This window comes from Nomascus leucogenys, chromosome 14 (genome assembly GCF_006542625.1).
Source record: "Nomascus leucogenys isolate Asia chromosome 14, Asia_NLE_v1, whole genome shotgun sequence".
NCBI lineage: Eukaryota > Metazoa > Chordata > Mammalia > Primates > Hylobatidae > Nomascus > Nomascus leucogenys.
Window position 1 is genome coordinate 19,644,940 of NC_044394.1, and position 14,115 is coordinate 19,659,054.

At 38.1% G+C, this 14,115-nt stretch overlaps 1 protein-coding gene across 4 annotated transcripts in view; it reads right to left on the reverse strand.

Moving 5' to 3' along the window:
- RTN4 (reticulon 4) overlaps nucleotides 1-14,115 on the reverse strand; it is a 78,084-nt gene that overhangs the window by 47,033 nt on the left and 16,936 nt on the right. For 3 of the 4 annotated variants that reach the window (XM_030828074.1, XM_030828072.1, XM_030828073.1), the window contains 2 exons: nucleotides 8,277-8,333; nucleotides 5,195-7,600 (listed from right to left, as the gene is read on the reverse strand). The exons of the other annotated variant lie outside the window; for it this stretch is intronic. In XM_030828074.1, the coding sequence (XP_030683934.1) occupies nucleotides 5,195-7,592 (2,398 nt within the window). In that variant the 5' untranslated portion in view covers nucleotides 7,593-7,600; nucleotides 8,277-8,333. The remainder of the gene's footprint in view (nucleotides 1-5,194; nucleotides 7,601-8,276; nucleotides 8,334-14,115) is intronic. 4 annotated transcript variants of the gene reach the window in all.

A 14,115-nucleotide genomic window follows, 5' to 3' on the forward strand; every position in this document is an offset into this window, starting at 1 on the left:
CTACAAAACAATGATGAAAGAAATTGAAGAGGATACAAACAAATGCAAAGAAAGACATTCCATGTTCATGGATCAGAAGAGTTAACATTGTTAAAAAATGGCCGTAATATCCAAAGCAGTCCACAGATTCAATGCAATCCCTAATAAAATAGCAATGACCTTCTTCACAGGAATAGGAAAAAAATCCTTAAATCTGTATGGAACCACAAAAGACTCCAAAAAGCAAAAGCAATCCTGAACAAAAATAAAGCTGGCGGAATCACACTACTAAATTTCAAAATATACTACACAGCTTTATAGTAACCAAAACAGCATGGTACTGGCATAAAAACAGAAACATAGACCAATGGAACAGAACAGATAACCCAGAAATTAATTAACATATCCATAGCCAATTTTTGGAAAAAAAAAAAAAAAAATGCCAAGAACATTCATTGGGGAAATGCCAAGAACATTCATTGATATTACTGAGAAAAAAAATCAGTATTTACATTCCAATAGTAAGAATATAGTTTGTCACAAATTTCTTTGTAAATGGAGGGGGGAAGAAGACCAGAATTCATTAGTTTCTTGACAAACTTTACTCCCCAAAATTAATAAAGCACCATCTGCATCACAATACCTTATTCATCTCTCTTGCAAAATCAATCTTTCTTCCCCAAAACTAAAACTGATTTCTGCCTACAAAATGTCATTTTAAGAAAACAAGAACAGGAAAGGCCTGGAGGCTCACGTCTGTAATCCCAGCACTTTGGGAGGCAGAGGAGGGAGGATCCTTGAACCCAGGAGTTTGAGACCAGCCTGGGCAACAAGGCAAGACCTCCTCTCTACAAAAATAATTAGCCGGGCATAGTGACATGAGCCTGTGGTCCCAGCTACTTGGGAGGCTGAGGACCACCTGACCCTGGGAGGTCGAGGCTGCAGTGAGCCATAATCTCACCACTGCACTTCAGCCTGGGCGACACAGCAAGAACCTGTCTCAAGAAAAGAAAAGAAGAACATATGAGATAATAAATGATCTGAGGAGATTAGTATTTTATTATTTAATACTTTTAATGTTTAAATGCATATACATTAATAAGACCCAGAATTTTTTTAAAAACACACTTAAGTATTTCATAATTAGAGATGGCATAAAACTTTTAAGTCATCTGAGAAGACAGCTTCCCTTATGTTTTATCAGACCACTGCCGTATTTTGGTACATTTGACTTCAGTACACTTAAACCTCACTTTCAGGAAGATACATAGGTAAGTACCTATCCTCACTATAACATAGATCACAATGTTTAACTATGTCCTCAACAGTGTGTCTATACCAGCTGGCTTTAAGTTGCATAAGGGCAAAACTTTGTCTTAGTGTCATCTTTTTCCCTGCCCCACCGCCAAAAAAAATCACGTATAGTGCTTGATAGAAGCATGTTAAAGCAACTCTTACCTGCTCTTACACTTATTTTTTTTTTGTCTTTTTTTCCTCCCTTTTTTGTGGAGAACGGGGTCTCGCTATATTGCCCAGGCAAGTCTCGAACTCCTGGGCTCAAGCTATCCTCCCCCTCTCCCTCCCTGAGAGCTGGGATTACAGGCGTGAGCCACCGCAACTAGCCACTACTTACCTGCTTTTAACAGATGCCTGTTATATAATCAAGTCAAGAAAATTAAGTTGCAAGGACTTGAGCTAATCCACCCTTCCTTTTATAGAAAAGGAAAATGACATCTAGAGAAACAAAGTGATTGTCAATGGTATAGCCAAGACTAAAACCTCAGGTCACCTATATTGTTTTCATTATAGCAATACTGGGTTTCCTTCCCACAACTTTTGTAGAATACATATATTGGGTGTATCTAAATAATTCTCTATTCCCTAGTAAGTTGCTATGAAAACTAATATCAAAAAAGGTTAAGTCAAAAAGGCAGGAAATAACAATTTTCTCAGAGAAGGGAGATAAACATATTCTAAAAGAGAATGCCCAAGCATTGCTTACACTTTCTTCCACCATCCCCATTAAGCTTTCAAAGGCAATGCCCCCTTTTCTTCCCTTACTTCTAAACTATTAGGCTATAGATTTCCCAGGTTTAACAAAAACAATCCAAGAAATAGGTGACTCCTGAAATACTGAAATTTCTAAGGGCCATCATCTACTAGAGGACTGCTAGCTTTAAGTTTTGGGAGGAAGCACTAGCAGGGAGGGGAGACTTCAAAGGTGTTGCTACACCGATTACTCCTTGCTCTTCACCCAGTCATCACCACGCTGCTCTGGGCTTCTGAGATCCTTCTTTCTACTGTTCCCTCCTAAACCATTTTACTGTGCTGTTTGAAACCCCCATTCCACTGTGAACCAGCTCCTTTAATCCTCAACTTCTTTACTGAACATCCCTGCCTTTACCTCGCCTTCACTAAAACCTGGCTCTTCCTTGAGGATACTGCTTTCCCTGTGGAACTTGCTTAATGAAGGCTAAATCGTTCTTTCATATTCTACACACCTAAGGGAGGAGTGGGGAGGTCAGTACCCTCTGCTCACCAATGCTGCTTCCAGACTTTTATTTCAGAGGCCTTGGGCAAAAGTCTTGGCTATTCTGCTGTGCCGTTCTCTATCCTTCCTCATTTCTTCTATCTACCATCCTGCCAGTTACCTCACTGCCCTTAATCAAGGACTCTTACCCCAGTCTTCCTCTCCACCCCTAGTCCTGCCATCACCCTGGGTGACTTCAATGTTAGGTAGAAGTGCAATACAGTATCATGGCCTCATAGTTTACTTGACCTCATCTCTAGCAATCTTAATCTGACTACACAGTAGGCCTTTGCCTCATGGCCTAACACTGGCCATTATAAGCAACCTGAACTGCTGTTCCTCTGAAATTCTAAATTCAACATCCAACACACACACACACACACACACACACACACACACACACACACCCTGCTCTCCCACGCATGCATTGTTTCACTCCCCTACTTTGACCACAAACTGCTATTCCTCTGAAATTCTAAATTCAATATCCAACACACACACACACACACACACACACACACACACACACACAAACACCCTGCTCTCCCACGCATGCATTCTTTCACTCCCCTACTTTGACCACAATCTCCTATCATTCTGGCATGTATTTATTCCTACTACTATTGGTTCTTAAACCTAATCTGGGCCTTGAGTTCTCTGACCATCTACTCTCCTCCTACCTCTCCTACCTTTTTCTATTCACATCCTTCAACTTAGATGCCACAGTCCATCACTTCAAATTACTCTCCTGCTATCAGCCTCAACTTTCTTGACTTCCTGTCCTTCCGCAGGGCCCACGTACCAAAACACATCCTTGAATCAATACAATCATTTGCCTTCCCTGAACCCATATCTAGGTTGTTTGGCACAGTCAAAGAAAAATCACCCTACCATTCAGACCACCTTTCAACCTTGATTGGGGTCCTAATACAATGCCTTTGGTTTCCCTAGTCAGAGGTATTACAGATCTCTTCCACCCAAGCATGATCTAGTTCATTCCCAGCAAATGAACTAACATACTGCTTTAAAGAATAAACATAAACCATCAAATAATTCCCTCAACTTTCAGTCACAAAACCCTAACAGTATCAATACCCCATACTTTCCTTTCCACTCACTACAATCAAAGCTGTATCCTTCCTTCTCTCTAACGCTAATTCTTCCACCTGAACTAGGCAGCACATCCCCATCCCCTTCTGACTTTCTGCCAGCACCTGTAATCAGATTTTCCCCTTCCCATCTTAAAAAAAAAAAAAAAAAAAAAAGTCCTTCCTCCACTGCATACTCTCCTTCCTGCTTGCTAACATTTTACTTTTTCTCCAATAAAAAACTCAAACTTCTTTAAGAGTAATCAACATTTAATATCCACTTGCTCAAGTCTCATTCACTTCTCAATCCTAGCCATGCCCACACACACCAAACCATTTGCCGCTGTCATGACAACACCTTCCCTCCTTTTTGACCAACTTGCAATCCTTAACTGACTTCTCTAGTATTTGATAATTTTGACCATTTCTTCCACTTTCAAGTAGTCCTCTTCTCTTGATTCTCCCTAATTGATATCTGGGGCTTTAATTTCTATCTCTAAGCCCATGACAGACACATACAGCCAAGATCTCTCTCAAGAGCTTCATGTGTATAATATCCGTAACTTACTGGATATCTTAGAGGTATGTACATCAATACCAACATATCCAAAACTGAATTTGTATCTTCCCTCTTAAACCTACTTTAATCTCTCATGTTCCCTATCTCAGTTTCTCATACTGCCATCCATACAAGTGCACATGCCAGAAATGAAATCTAGGGTTCCTGGGGTCATCTTTACCTCTTCCCCTCATCCTTTATGTCCCTATCCATCGAACACCAAGTCCTGTGTCTCTGTGCTCATCCCACTGCCTCGATGTTCATAATCTCCTCTTTCTTAGATTACAGCAACTGGTCTACCACTGTTCCAATGGTGATGAGCTGGACTGTACTGCTGAAGCACCAGCACTTAAATACATAAGTATATTCAGTAAATTTATCATAATCACTATTTTAGAGAAAATGCAGCTAAATCAGAATGCTAATAAAGAGCACATGTGCAAATCACCTTATGCAAATCAGGTATGTGGAAAATGGATAGTCAAAAGAAAAAAAGGAGAATCGGTACTTTTCAAAAGAATTCATAATAGCATAACTCAATTTATACTTTTCAACAAAATGTCTACACTCAATATGCCTAACTTTATACCTACCACTGGAAAAGTACTATATTATATTGAAATATTTAAAACAAGCTATAAAAATGTTCTTTAAAAATTAAATATGATAATTTCTGGCATAACAAAAACACAACTGAAAATATTTTAGTATCTCTTGCTCTTCATGTTATCAAGAAACACAAGTGAAAAAAAGAAAGAAATAGGTACTAAAGCCAATTCTTATAAACAAAAATATTTTCTATTAACAGTTCCATAGTGCAATATAAAAGTGTAACTGTGTGGAAAAGTTAAGGGTGAATGCTGAGTGCAGGAGAGTTAGAAAAAGCACTAAAACCTTTAACTGAAAGAGTGGAGAAGACTTCTTATCAATGTGACATATTAGACACTATAAACATAATGTAAAACACAAAATATAGTGGAATGTTCCCTAAATCCAAAAGTGGCATGAAAGCACAAAACTGCATATAGATTGGATTACCTGAAGTTTTACTCAGCTCTGCTGAAAATATAGCAGATGGTGATCTGTCCTCTTTTTCTGTATCGGAAGGAAGTTTTTTCTCAGCTTCTTTCACAAGAACTTTAGGTTTAACTATGCTGCCTATCTCTGCTTGAGTGGCCAAAGCAGAAACATCTGGAGGCAATAAGCGCACCTTTGATGTAGCAGACCCATTTTTGGAAAAGTCATCTGAGAAACTGATTTTCTCTTCAACTTTGGGTTGTACGTTCTTCAAAGAAAGGTCATGGGGCAATTCTGTGCAAGGCAATGACCCAGCTCCATCCAGGGCTTTAGCAATTTCACTTTTGTGGGATACTTCTAGGTCAGTATATTCCCTGGCTAATTTAGAAAATGAATCAGTTTTAGAACTGATCAATGTAGGGAACTCATCTATAATTTCAATTGGAGATGAATCTGAAAATGTTTCAGTTTCTCTCATCTGTGCTTCCTTAGAAATAAATAAGTCATCATTTGAATAAACTGCAGTACTGAGCTCCTCCATCTGCAAAGGAATTTTCTCCTTTTTGCTCAGTGTTGAAACTTCATCAGGTAACAGGGTATCTTTTGTGTTATCTAAATTGAGCTTAAAAGATTCCAAATATGGCTTTCCTCCCTCAGGTGGCAAAGCACTGAGTTTTTCCTTATTTTCATGTTCTATCATTGACTCAAATGAAGTCTCAGTGAGATTTTCTTTCACAAGCATCACAGCTTCATCTTGTTTTTGTGGAACGTCAGGTATTGAATCATCACTAAATAAGTCAACTGGTTCAGAATCAGGTGAGGAATCTTCAACTAGCTCAGAATGATCAGGCACTGGCTGTTCAACTTTTGCCATTTCTGAATAATCAGAGAAATCCGGAGTTGGTTCAGCAGAAAGCTTTGTTTCTTTAATTAAATCACATGCAATAGATATATAAGGAGCTTCTGTTTCTTGAAGAGCTGCATCAATATTTTCAGGCTCTTTAATTTCTTCCTTTATTCCTGATACTTTTTTTAGTGATAGACTCATGGCCTCTTCATATGGTGGGGGGTTTTCAGGCTCATGTTTTATGCTTTCGTAATTAACTGAAGAAGCTTCTAATGGTGATGAGCTGGGCTGTACTGCCGAAGCACCAGCACTAGGAACTGCAGAATTCAATGGTGCTTCCATAACGATGTCAGGCAAAACTGGTGAAGGAGTAGCTTCTGATTCTTCAAATGATGGGCAAAGCTGTGCTGCAGGATAGAGTGACTCTTGCATAACTTCTGATGTTTGAACCAAGTCCATTTTTGTTTCATAAGCAATCTTTGTACCAGTAACTTCATTCAATTCACTTTCACATGCTTCCTGTACTAAATCTGGAGTAAGGCCTTCAGGCATGTTTGCCACGACTTCCTCAGTCACCTTTGCTAAATTATCTGTTGTGACATAATCTGTCTCAGAATCCTGTGCTGCTACAAGAAAAGGGTTTGATGTTTTGGGGCTAGTATTCTTCTCTGTTACTATTTGGGCCTTCTTTTCTTCTATTTTTTTTTCATCGGTCTTATTTTCTGAAGTAGGATCTCCTAACAAAGGAAAAATGTTTGTTGCAATGCTCTCAGCTGCTGCTGGATTAAAGGGAGCACATGTGATATATGCTCCTGAACGATCCTTTATAGCTTCTGGTGTACTGGGGAAAGAAGTATCATCATTACTACTCTCACTATCTTTTTCGTGATTAGTTTGCTCAAGGCTATCTGCAAAACATTTTTTATCCACTTTACTTTCCAACTTGCTCTCGATTTTACCTCCAGCAGCCAACACATCACTATCTTCCTTACTACCTTTCACTTCCCATACTCGCTCAAATGGTTTGAAGTCTGCATATTCTTCCCTCATAGGAGCTTCCACTGCAACTCTCTTTCCATTAAAACTGTCTTTTGCTTTTTCTGAAGACATAACTTCGTCCTCTTCTTTAACCAATTTAGTAAGAGCTGTAGGTAACTCTTGTTGATTAAGAAGGATGTTATTACTAACTAAATTCTCTTCTTCATCTTTATTTTTCACGATTATTTCTTCCCTAGGATTTGCTACTATTATGGCAGATTCTACTTTTGGAGAGACACTGAATGATGATCCCATGTCTGAGTATTCTAATTCTGAAAACTCTGTTAAATCTCTATCTACGAGTGGAGTTTTTGCCTTCTCTGAGAACTCTTTAGAAGCTTCACTGACAGTTTCTTGAAGTGTTCCTTCAGTGGGTAATACTGTTGACAAACTACCAAGGTATTCATGTTCTTTAAAAGAAGCGGCTGAGAGAGGAGACAGAGAAGGAAGAGAAGCAGCAGTTTCAAGCAGGACAGATGGGAAATCCTCTTGACCAGCCGAAATAGTGTTACCTGGCTGCTCCTTCAAGTCCATAATATTTTCTGTGACCATGGACAGAAAGGAAAGTTAGAGAATGCCAGTGTTCTCAGAGTTAATGCAAGTTTTATGACAGATTCAAAATAGTGTTAGTAAAGACTTACTGTTTACTAAAATGAAATGTTAATAGCAATTAATAAGTAACAATAGAGTAGACTTGAATCATTACTGAAAAATTAAGCTATTGTAAATATAACATATGCATGGCTACAGAGGCAATTACATGCTATGCAAAGACAAATCAAGTCTGAGTAAACCTCAAATGTTATCAACTAAGATACTAATAGCTAGTTTTAGAGAAGAGAAGAATATCTGTGAAAAGAGTCTGAGTGACAGTATAGGAAAGAAGGGGCACTGGGTAAATGCCATAGACTGGTATTTATTTACAGGAAAGCCTTTCTGGCTATATTCAAACTGTATTTGGAGAAAGGGAATGGTAAATATGTAAATGCAATTCAAGGGTCCAAGAATTCCTTATGTACTTCCAACTATTCATTGGATTTTGCTCATTTTTCCCTTGGGCATACCATATAAAATGCAAATTTCAACTTTTCCAGTAGACAAACATTCTTGGAACCATGTTAATTTTTAGTAAATCCAAACTACTCTGCATAGAGTTAACACACTAAAGAGTTAAAGTTAGAATACAGAGAGGATAAAAGGCTGGCAGAAAGAACTTGCCTGCAGAGGAGCGTATCACAGGCTCAGATGCAGCAGGAAGAGCAAAAAGGGTCTCATCTGAAAAACAAATAGAATACAACCTCAGCAGAAATAAAGACAGATTGAAAGGAGACTAAAGAGGAGCAAGCCAGGGTTCAGTTTGTAATAAGTTAACAAAAAACTTTACAGAGAAAGGGCCAAGATCAAAAGGAAGTCAGAAAAAGTAGTACCATTAATTCAGGTTAAATCATCATATATATTATAAAGTTAATTAAATGTTATCCATAGAACCTATCATTTTTCAAGAGGCAATACAACCTGTTTATGTTAAAGAAACTTATGAATCAAAGTGGCTTTAAAATATTGTTCTATTTAACATATCACATCCAAAGCTTTCACTCAGGTTTTCACATAGGTAAATTGTCTTGTTCTATTCAGGCCAAAAATAAAAAGTTGAATTTGAATACAATTAACAACTACAAATGTTTAATCTTTTGTTACTGGCATATATTCAATTTAGAGAAACACTTTTAAAGAATTATGCATTTTCTCTTACAGTCTAAGTTGTTACAATCATTGTACACTGTTCTTTGAAGACATTAGTCCTGTGCCAATGTCCAAATGCCAGAGTCCAAAATACAAAAAAAAAAAAATTAACTGCTTTTAGAATGACACTATTATTGGTTTTGTTTAAAATTAACCTAAGTGAGGGCTACTTGTTATTTGTATACACAACTAGTAAGTGAGAGACTAAGGCAATTCAATTCCAGAGCCCATTTCCTTAATCACTGTGTGTTACAGAACTGAATGCTTATGTTTCCTCCAAAACTCATGTTAAAGCCCCAACCCCTAATGTGATAGTATCTGAAGATGGGGACTTTGGGAGGTGATTAGGGTTAAATGCAGTCAGGGTAGGGCCCTGGGACAAGGGGATTAGTGCCCTTACAGGAAGAGACACCAGAGAGCTTGCTGTCGTGCTCCCTGTCTCCCCAGGCACACACAAGAGGTCATGTGAGCACACAGTGAGATGGTGGTCACCTATAAGCCAGGAGAAGAGGCCTCAAAAAGAAATCTACCTTGCCAGCACCTTGATCTTAGACTTACCAGCCTGCAGAATTGTGAGAAGTAAATTTCTGTTCAGCCACCCAGCCTATGGTATTTTGTTACGGCAGCCCAAGCTAACTAATACACTCTATATTGGTAATATTAACTTTGTACAATGTCATCTTGTACCTGCAGTTGGGAGATCCTAAGCTAAAGATCTTCTATGGTTTACACTAGAGAAAGGCCTCTACCATCAGACAATTTGAAACAGCCTGAGAGATGCCTGGAACGTGATATTCCTTTAACAGAGAGAACCTAATAAATTTAGACAATTTCATCTGGATGGACAAGCTAGACAAGGCTGATCAAAACAGATAAAAATCCAAGAAATGTAGCTAACATGAATATGGACTTGTCTTCCAAGCGTATTACCCTTAATGAATTAGGAGAGCTAACTTCACAAGGTCCTATATATTTTAGATAAATATACACTGGGCATGAGGTCATATTTAAAGGATTCCTAGATGAGGGTGATGACGGGAAATTTATGATGTGTGTTTAAAAGGGTTTCCTCCAACCTAGAGTAATAGGTAGGATGGGCTATCCAGTCAAAGGAGTAACATAATGGCTTATAAGATTTTTAAATAAAGTGCATATATATGTGTACACATTTTTAAAAGATTACTTGCTATGTGATCTTAAATTACAGTTTCTCATTTGTAAAATGAAGGAAAATTCCCTTCAGCTAAAATAATGAATTATTAGCTTGTATAAAACTGAAATTTGAGGGTCAAAGAGCAGAACCAAATAATTACACAGCTGCTCCATCTAAATAAGAGTTAGCCAATTCTTAACAAAATGGTTGCCTTTTTTTATCTAGACAATATAGTTAAAAGCCACTGATTCAGAGGCTAGTCTATCTGGAAAGTGAACTAGAAACATATATTATTGTTAAAATTAGTGGGAAAACAAACTACGTCTAAATTTGTGCCATAATTTTAAAGTATTTTTTTAATGTACTGTACTCTTATTCCTACCTAGTACAATAATCTCATAATAAAAACTATATTCCTGGAATTTTTCTAAGTAGTTTTCAAATTGGTATTTCAAAGATTCATTATGTTTAAGAAAAAAAGAAAAATCTTCATTTTGTAAAATGGGATTCAATCCAGAGTTAACCATAAAACAAGTACTACATTTCTAAAAGCTCTTAAAAAAAAATCCAGAATAGTTAACTATCTTCTGGGCCTTCAAGAATACAGCTCAGACTCCTAATAAAGCAATCATGGATCATGAAATTGAATTGCCTAAGTTCAAATCACAAATCCATCACTTACAACTGTGTAACTCTTAGCTTTTCTGTGCCTCATGAAATTTGTAAAATAAGGATAAGGTACCTACCTCAAAATGTTGTGAAGGAGGGAGAGGGGAAAAAAAAAGAAGTAACAACTTGCCCTAAGTCACAGAGCTAGGAGGCCAGAGGGTCAGAATTCAGAACATCTAATTCCCAAGTCTTTGTGCTTTATTATTATTATTACTATTTTTTGGCTAGGCTTCCTCAAAGCATGAGATGTGCTTCATCTTCTGAAGGATGTATTTATGTACAAGGGCAACTGGTGCAATCCTTCTTACTGTATCAGCCCCTCAAGTTTGTTCTCCTGAAACAAGGTAAATACCTTGCAACTAGCAGAAATATCGCATTGCTCAATTGCTTCTATTTTACAATGTAACAACATTTATAGAAACATTAATGTGCAACAGGTACTGTGCTGAGCCGGCACATTTGTTTCAGATGTTCACTCAGTTCTCAAAACTACCCTGTAAGGTAGGTACTACTGTTACCCCCATTTCACATATGAGAAGAGAGGCATTTAAATCATATCTAATTATAATACTAGAAAAAACCTGCATTTTAAAACCACAGAATTTCTGCTTCTGGCTATGAGAGTAATTACAACAGACTAATTCTTCCAATATAAGCAACTAAAAATATGGGCAAAATGCTAGAAGCGACTATCTTGAGACACTGGACAAGAGGCAGGACAGCAGCGTGAATCCTGAGAAAAGGGAAGCCTGCAAGATGACTATCCTGCTTTCTGTCTGAAGGCACATTCTGGTCTACAGTACAGAGAGAAGCCCAAGAATACCGCACTCTTGCTAAGCTGAGGAGTTGTCTGGAATTTGTGGGACAAGGTAACATACAAAGAAAAGCCTCACAGAAAAGGAGCTCCAAAACTCTGGACAGGGGTTCCTCTTAAACCTCTGGGTGAATACTGCGCTGCATGTGCACAGCACAAGACTCGGCAAGGCCTAGCCAAGAAACCTATGGTAGATCTGCAAATTAACTGGATTACATCGAAGGTCAGAAAGCGCTGAAGACCTGATCTAAATATTCTGACCAGTCAGAAAGGAAAGATCTCACTAAACACCTCAAGCAGGACTACTCCAAGCCTAAAGGACACTCTAGACCAAGAGTCAGCAAACCATGGCTCATGAGCCCATACTGTATTGGAACACAGCCATGCCCATTCAGTTCTGTACTGTCTATAGCTACTTTTGCACAATAAAAACAGAGATGAACAGTTTAGACAAAGGCTGTATGGCCCACAAGCCTAAAATATTTACTCTAACTGGCCCTGTAAGTCTGCAGACCCCTACCTCTAGACCCACCCTAACTTTAAAATCAAAATTTGAAAGGATCAAAATGATTTTCCAGCAAATTAACTGCCTGCCAGAACAAATTTAAAACCACCAAAGCCATGACATGCAGTATAAAACAAAAAATTAATGGACATGCAAAGCAGCAAGAAAATATGACCATAAATAAGAAAGAATAGCAAATATAAACAAACAAATAACGTAGATGTTGGATTCGCACTTTTTTTTTTTGAGGCGGAGTCTTGCTCTGTCGCCCAGGCTGGAGTACAGTGGGGCTATCTTGGCTGACTGCAACCTCCACCTCCCAGGTTCAAGCAATTATCCCGCCTCAGCCTCTGAGTAGCTGGGATTACAGGTGTCCGCCATCACACCCAGCTAATTTTTGTATTTTTAGTAGAGACAGGGTTTCACTACGTTGGCCAGGCTGGTCTCAAACTCCTGACCTCAAGTGATCTGCAAGCCTCAGCCTCCCAAAGTGCTGGAATTACAAGTGTGAACTAACACACCTGACCTGGATTAGCAAATATTAAAATGAAAATTAAAATAGCTATTAAGATATTAAGTACAGAAAAAGATAGACATATAGAGCAGACAGGGAATCTTGGTGGAGAAATACAGACTAAAGGACCAAATGGAGATGCTAGAACTGTAAATTATACTAACTGAAAATAATCACTAGATGAGCTTAAAGGCAGATTAGACAATACAGAAAAAAAGATTTACTGATAAAGAAAGATCAAGAGAAATTATCCAAACTGAAACACAGCAAGGGAAACGGGCAAGTGAAAAAAGGAACTGAGCCTCAGTGCTGAGAGACAATCAAGGAGTTAAAATACCTATAATTGCAGTCCCCTTAAAAAAGCAACAGTGGCCAGGTATGGTAGCTCATGCCTGTAACCCCAGCACTTTAGGAGGCCAAAGTGGGAGGATCACTTGAGGCCAGGAGTTGGGACACCAGTTTGGACAACACAGTGAGACCCTATCTCTACAAAAAACTTAAAAATTAGCCGGTGTAGTGGTGCACACCTGCAGTTCTAGCAACTCAGGAGGCTGAGGTGGGAGGATCACTCAAGCCCAGGAGTTTGAGGCTGTAACAAGCCATGATTACACCACTGCACTCCACCCTGGACAACACAGTAAGACCATGCCTCTTAAAAAAAAAAAAAAAAAAAAAAAAAAAAGACTGAAGAAGTTAAAAAAAAAAAAGATAAAATGGCCTAAAATTGGACAGAAGTTGGCATTTTGAAAATACCAACCAACAGAGCCACAAAGCTCAATGAACTCCAAGCAGAATAAACACAACACCACAAAAAGGCACACCATAAGGGTCAAACTGAAAATCAAAGATAGAGACAACCCTAAAAACAGTTCAGAGGAAAAAAGCAGGTAAATAACAAGAAGAATGACCTCACCTCTCACTGATGTAATCCAAAAGGTAATGAACACCTTTAAAGTTATGAAAAAACTGACAATCTAAAATTATATACAGATGATCCTCATTACTCATGGATTCCTTATTTGCTCATCTACCTGCTCACTAAATTTGTAGCCCCAAAATCCATACTTGCAGCACTTTCAGGACATGCAATGAGCAGAGCAGGCAAACCAGGGCGGGTCATCCAAAGTACAAGTTCCCAGCTGAGATGGAACAAGGTAACCCTACTGCCTTCTTGTTTCAGCTCTGCCACTGTAAACAAGTGTCCTCCTCTTGAGTCTATTTAGTGCCACATTTTTCTCATTCTTGTATTTTTCTTGTTGACTTCCCTGTTTAACATGGACCTTAAGCACAGCGCTGACATGCTATCTAGTGTTTTTAACCACAAGAAGGCTATGATGTGCCTTACAGAGAAAACATATGTTAGATAATCTTCCTTCAGGCATAAATTATAGGGTTCTTGGCCATGAGCTCAATGTTAATGAATCAATAATACATATTAAATAAGATGTCTTTATTTTTTAATTGATATATAACAGTTGTTTTATATTTTGGGGGTACATATGATATTTTGATACCTATATGCAATGTGTAATGATCAAGTCAGAGTAACTGGGTTATACATCACCTCAAACCTTTTTCTTTTCTTTGTGTTAGAAACATTACAATTCTTCTAGCTATTCTGAAATATAGAATAAATCATTAACTATAATTTCTCTACTG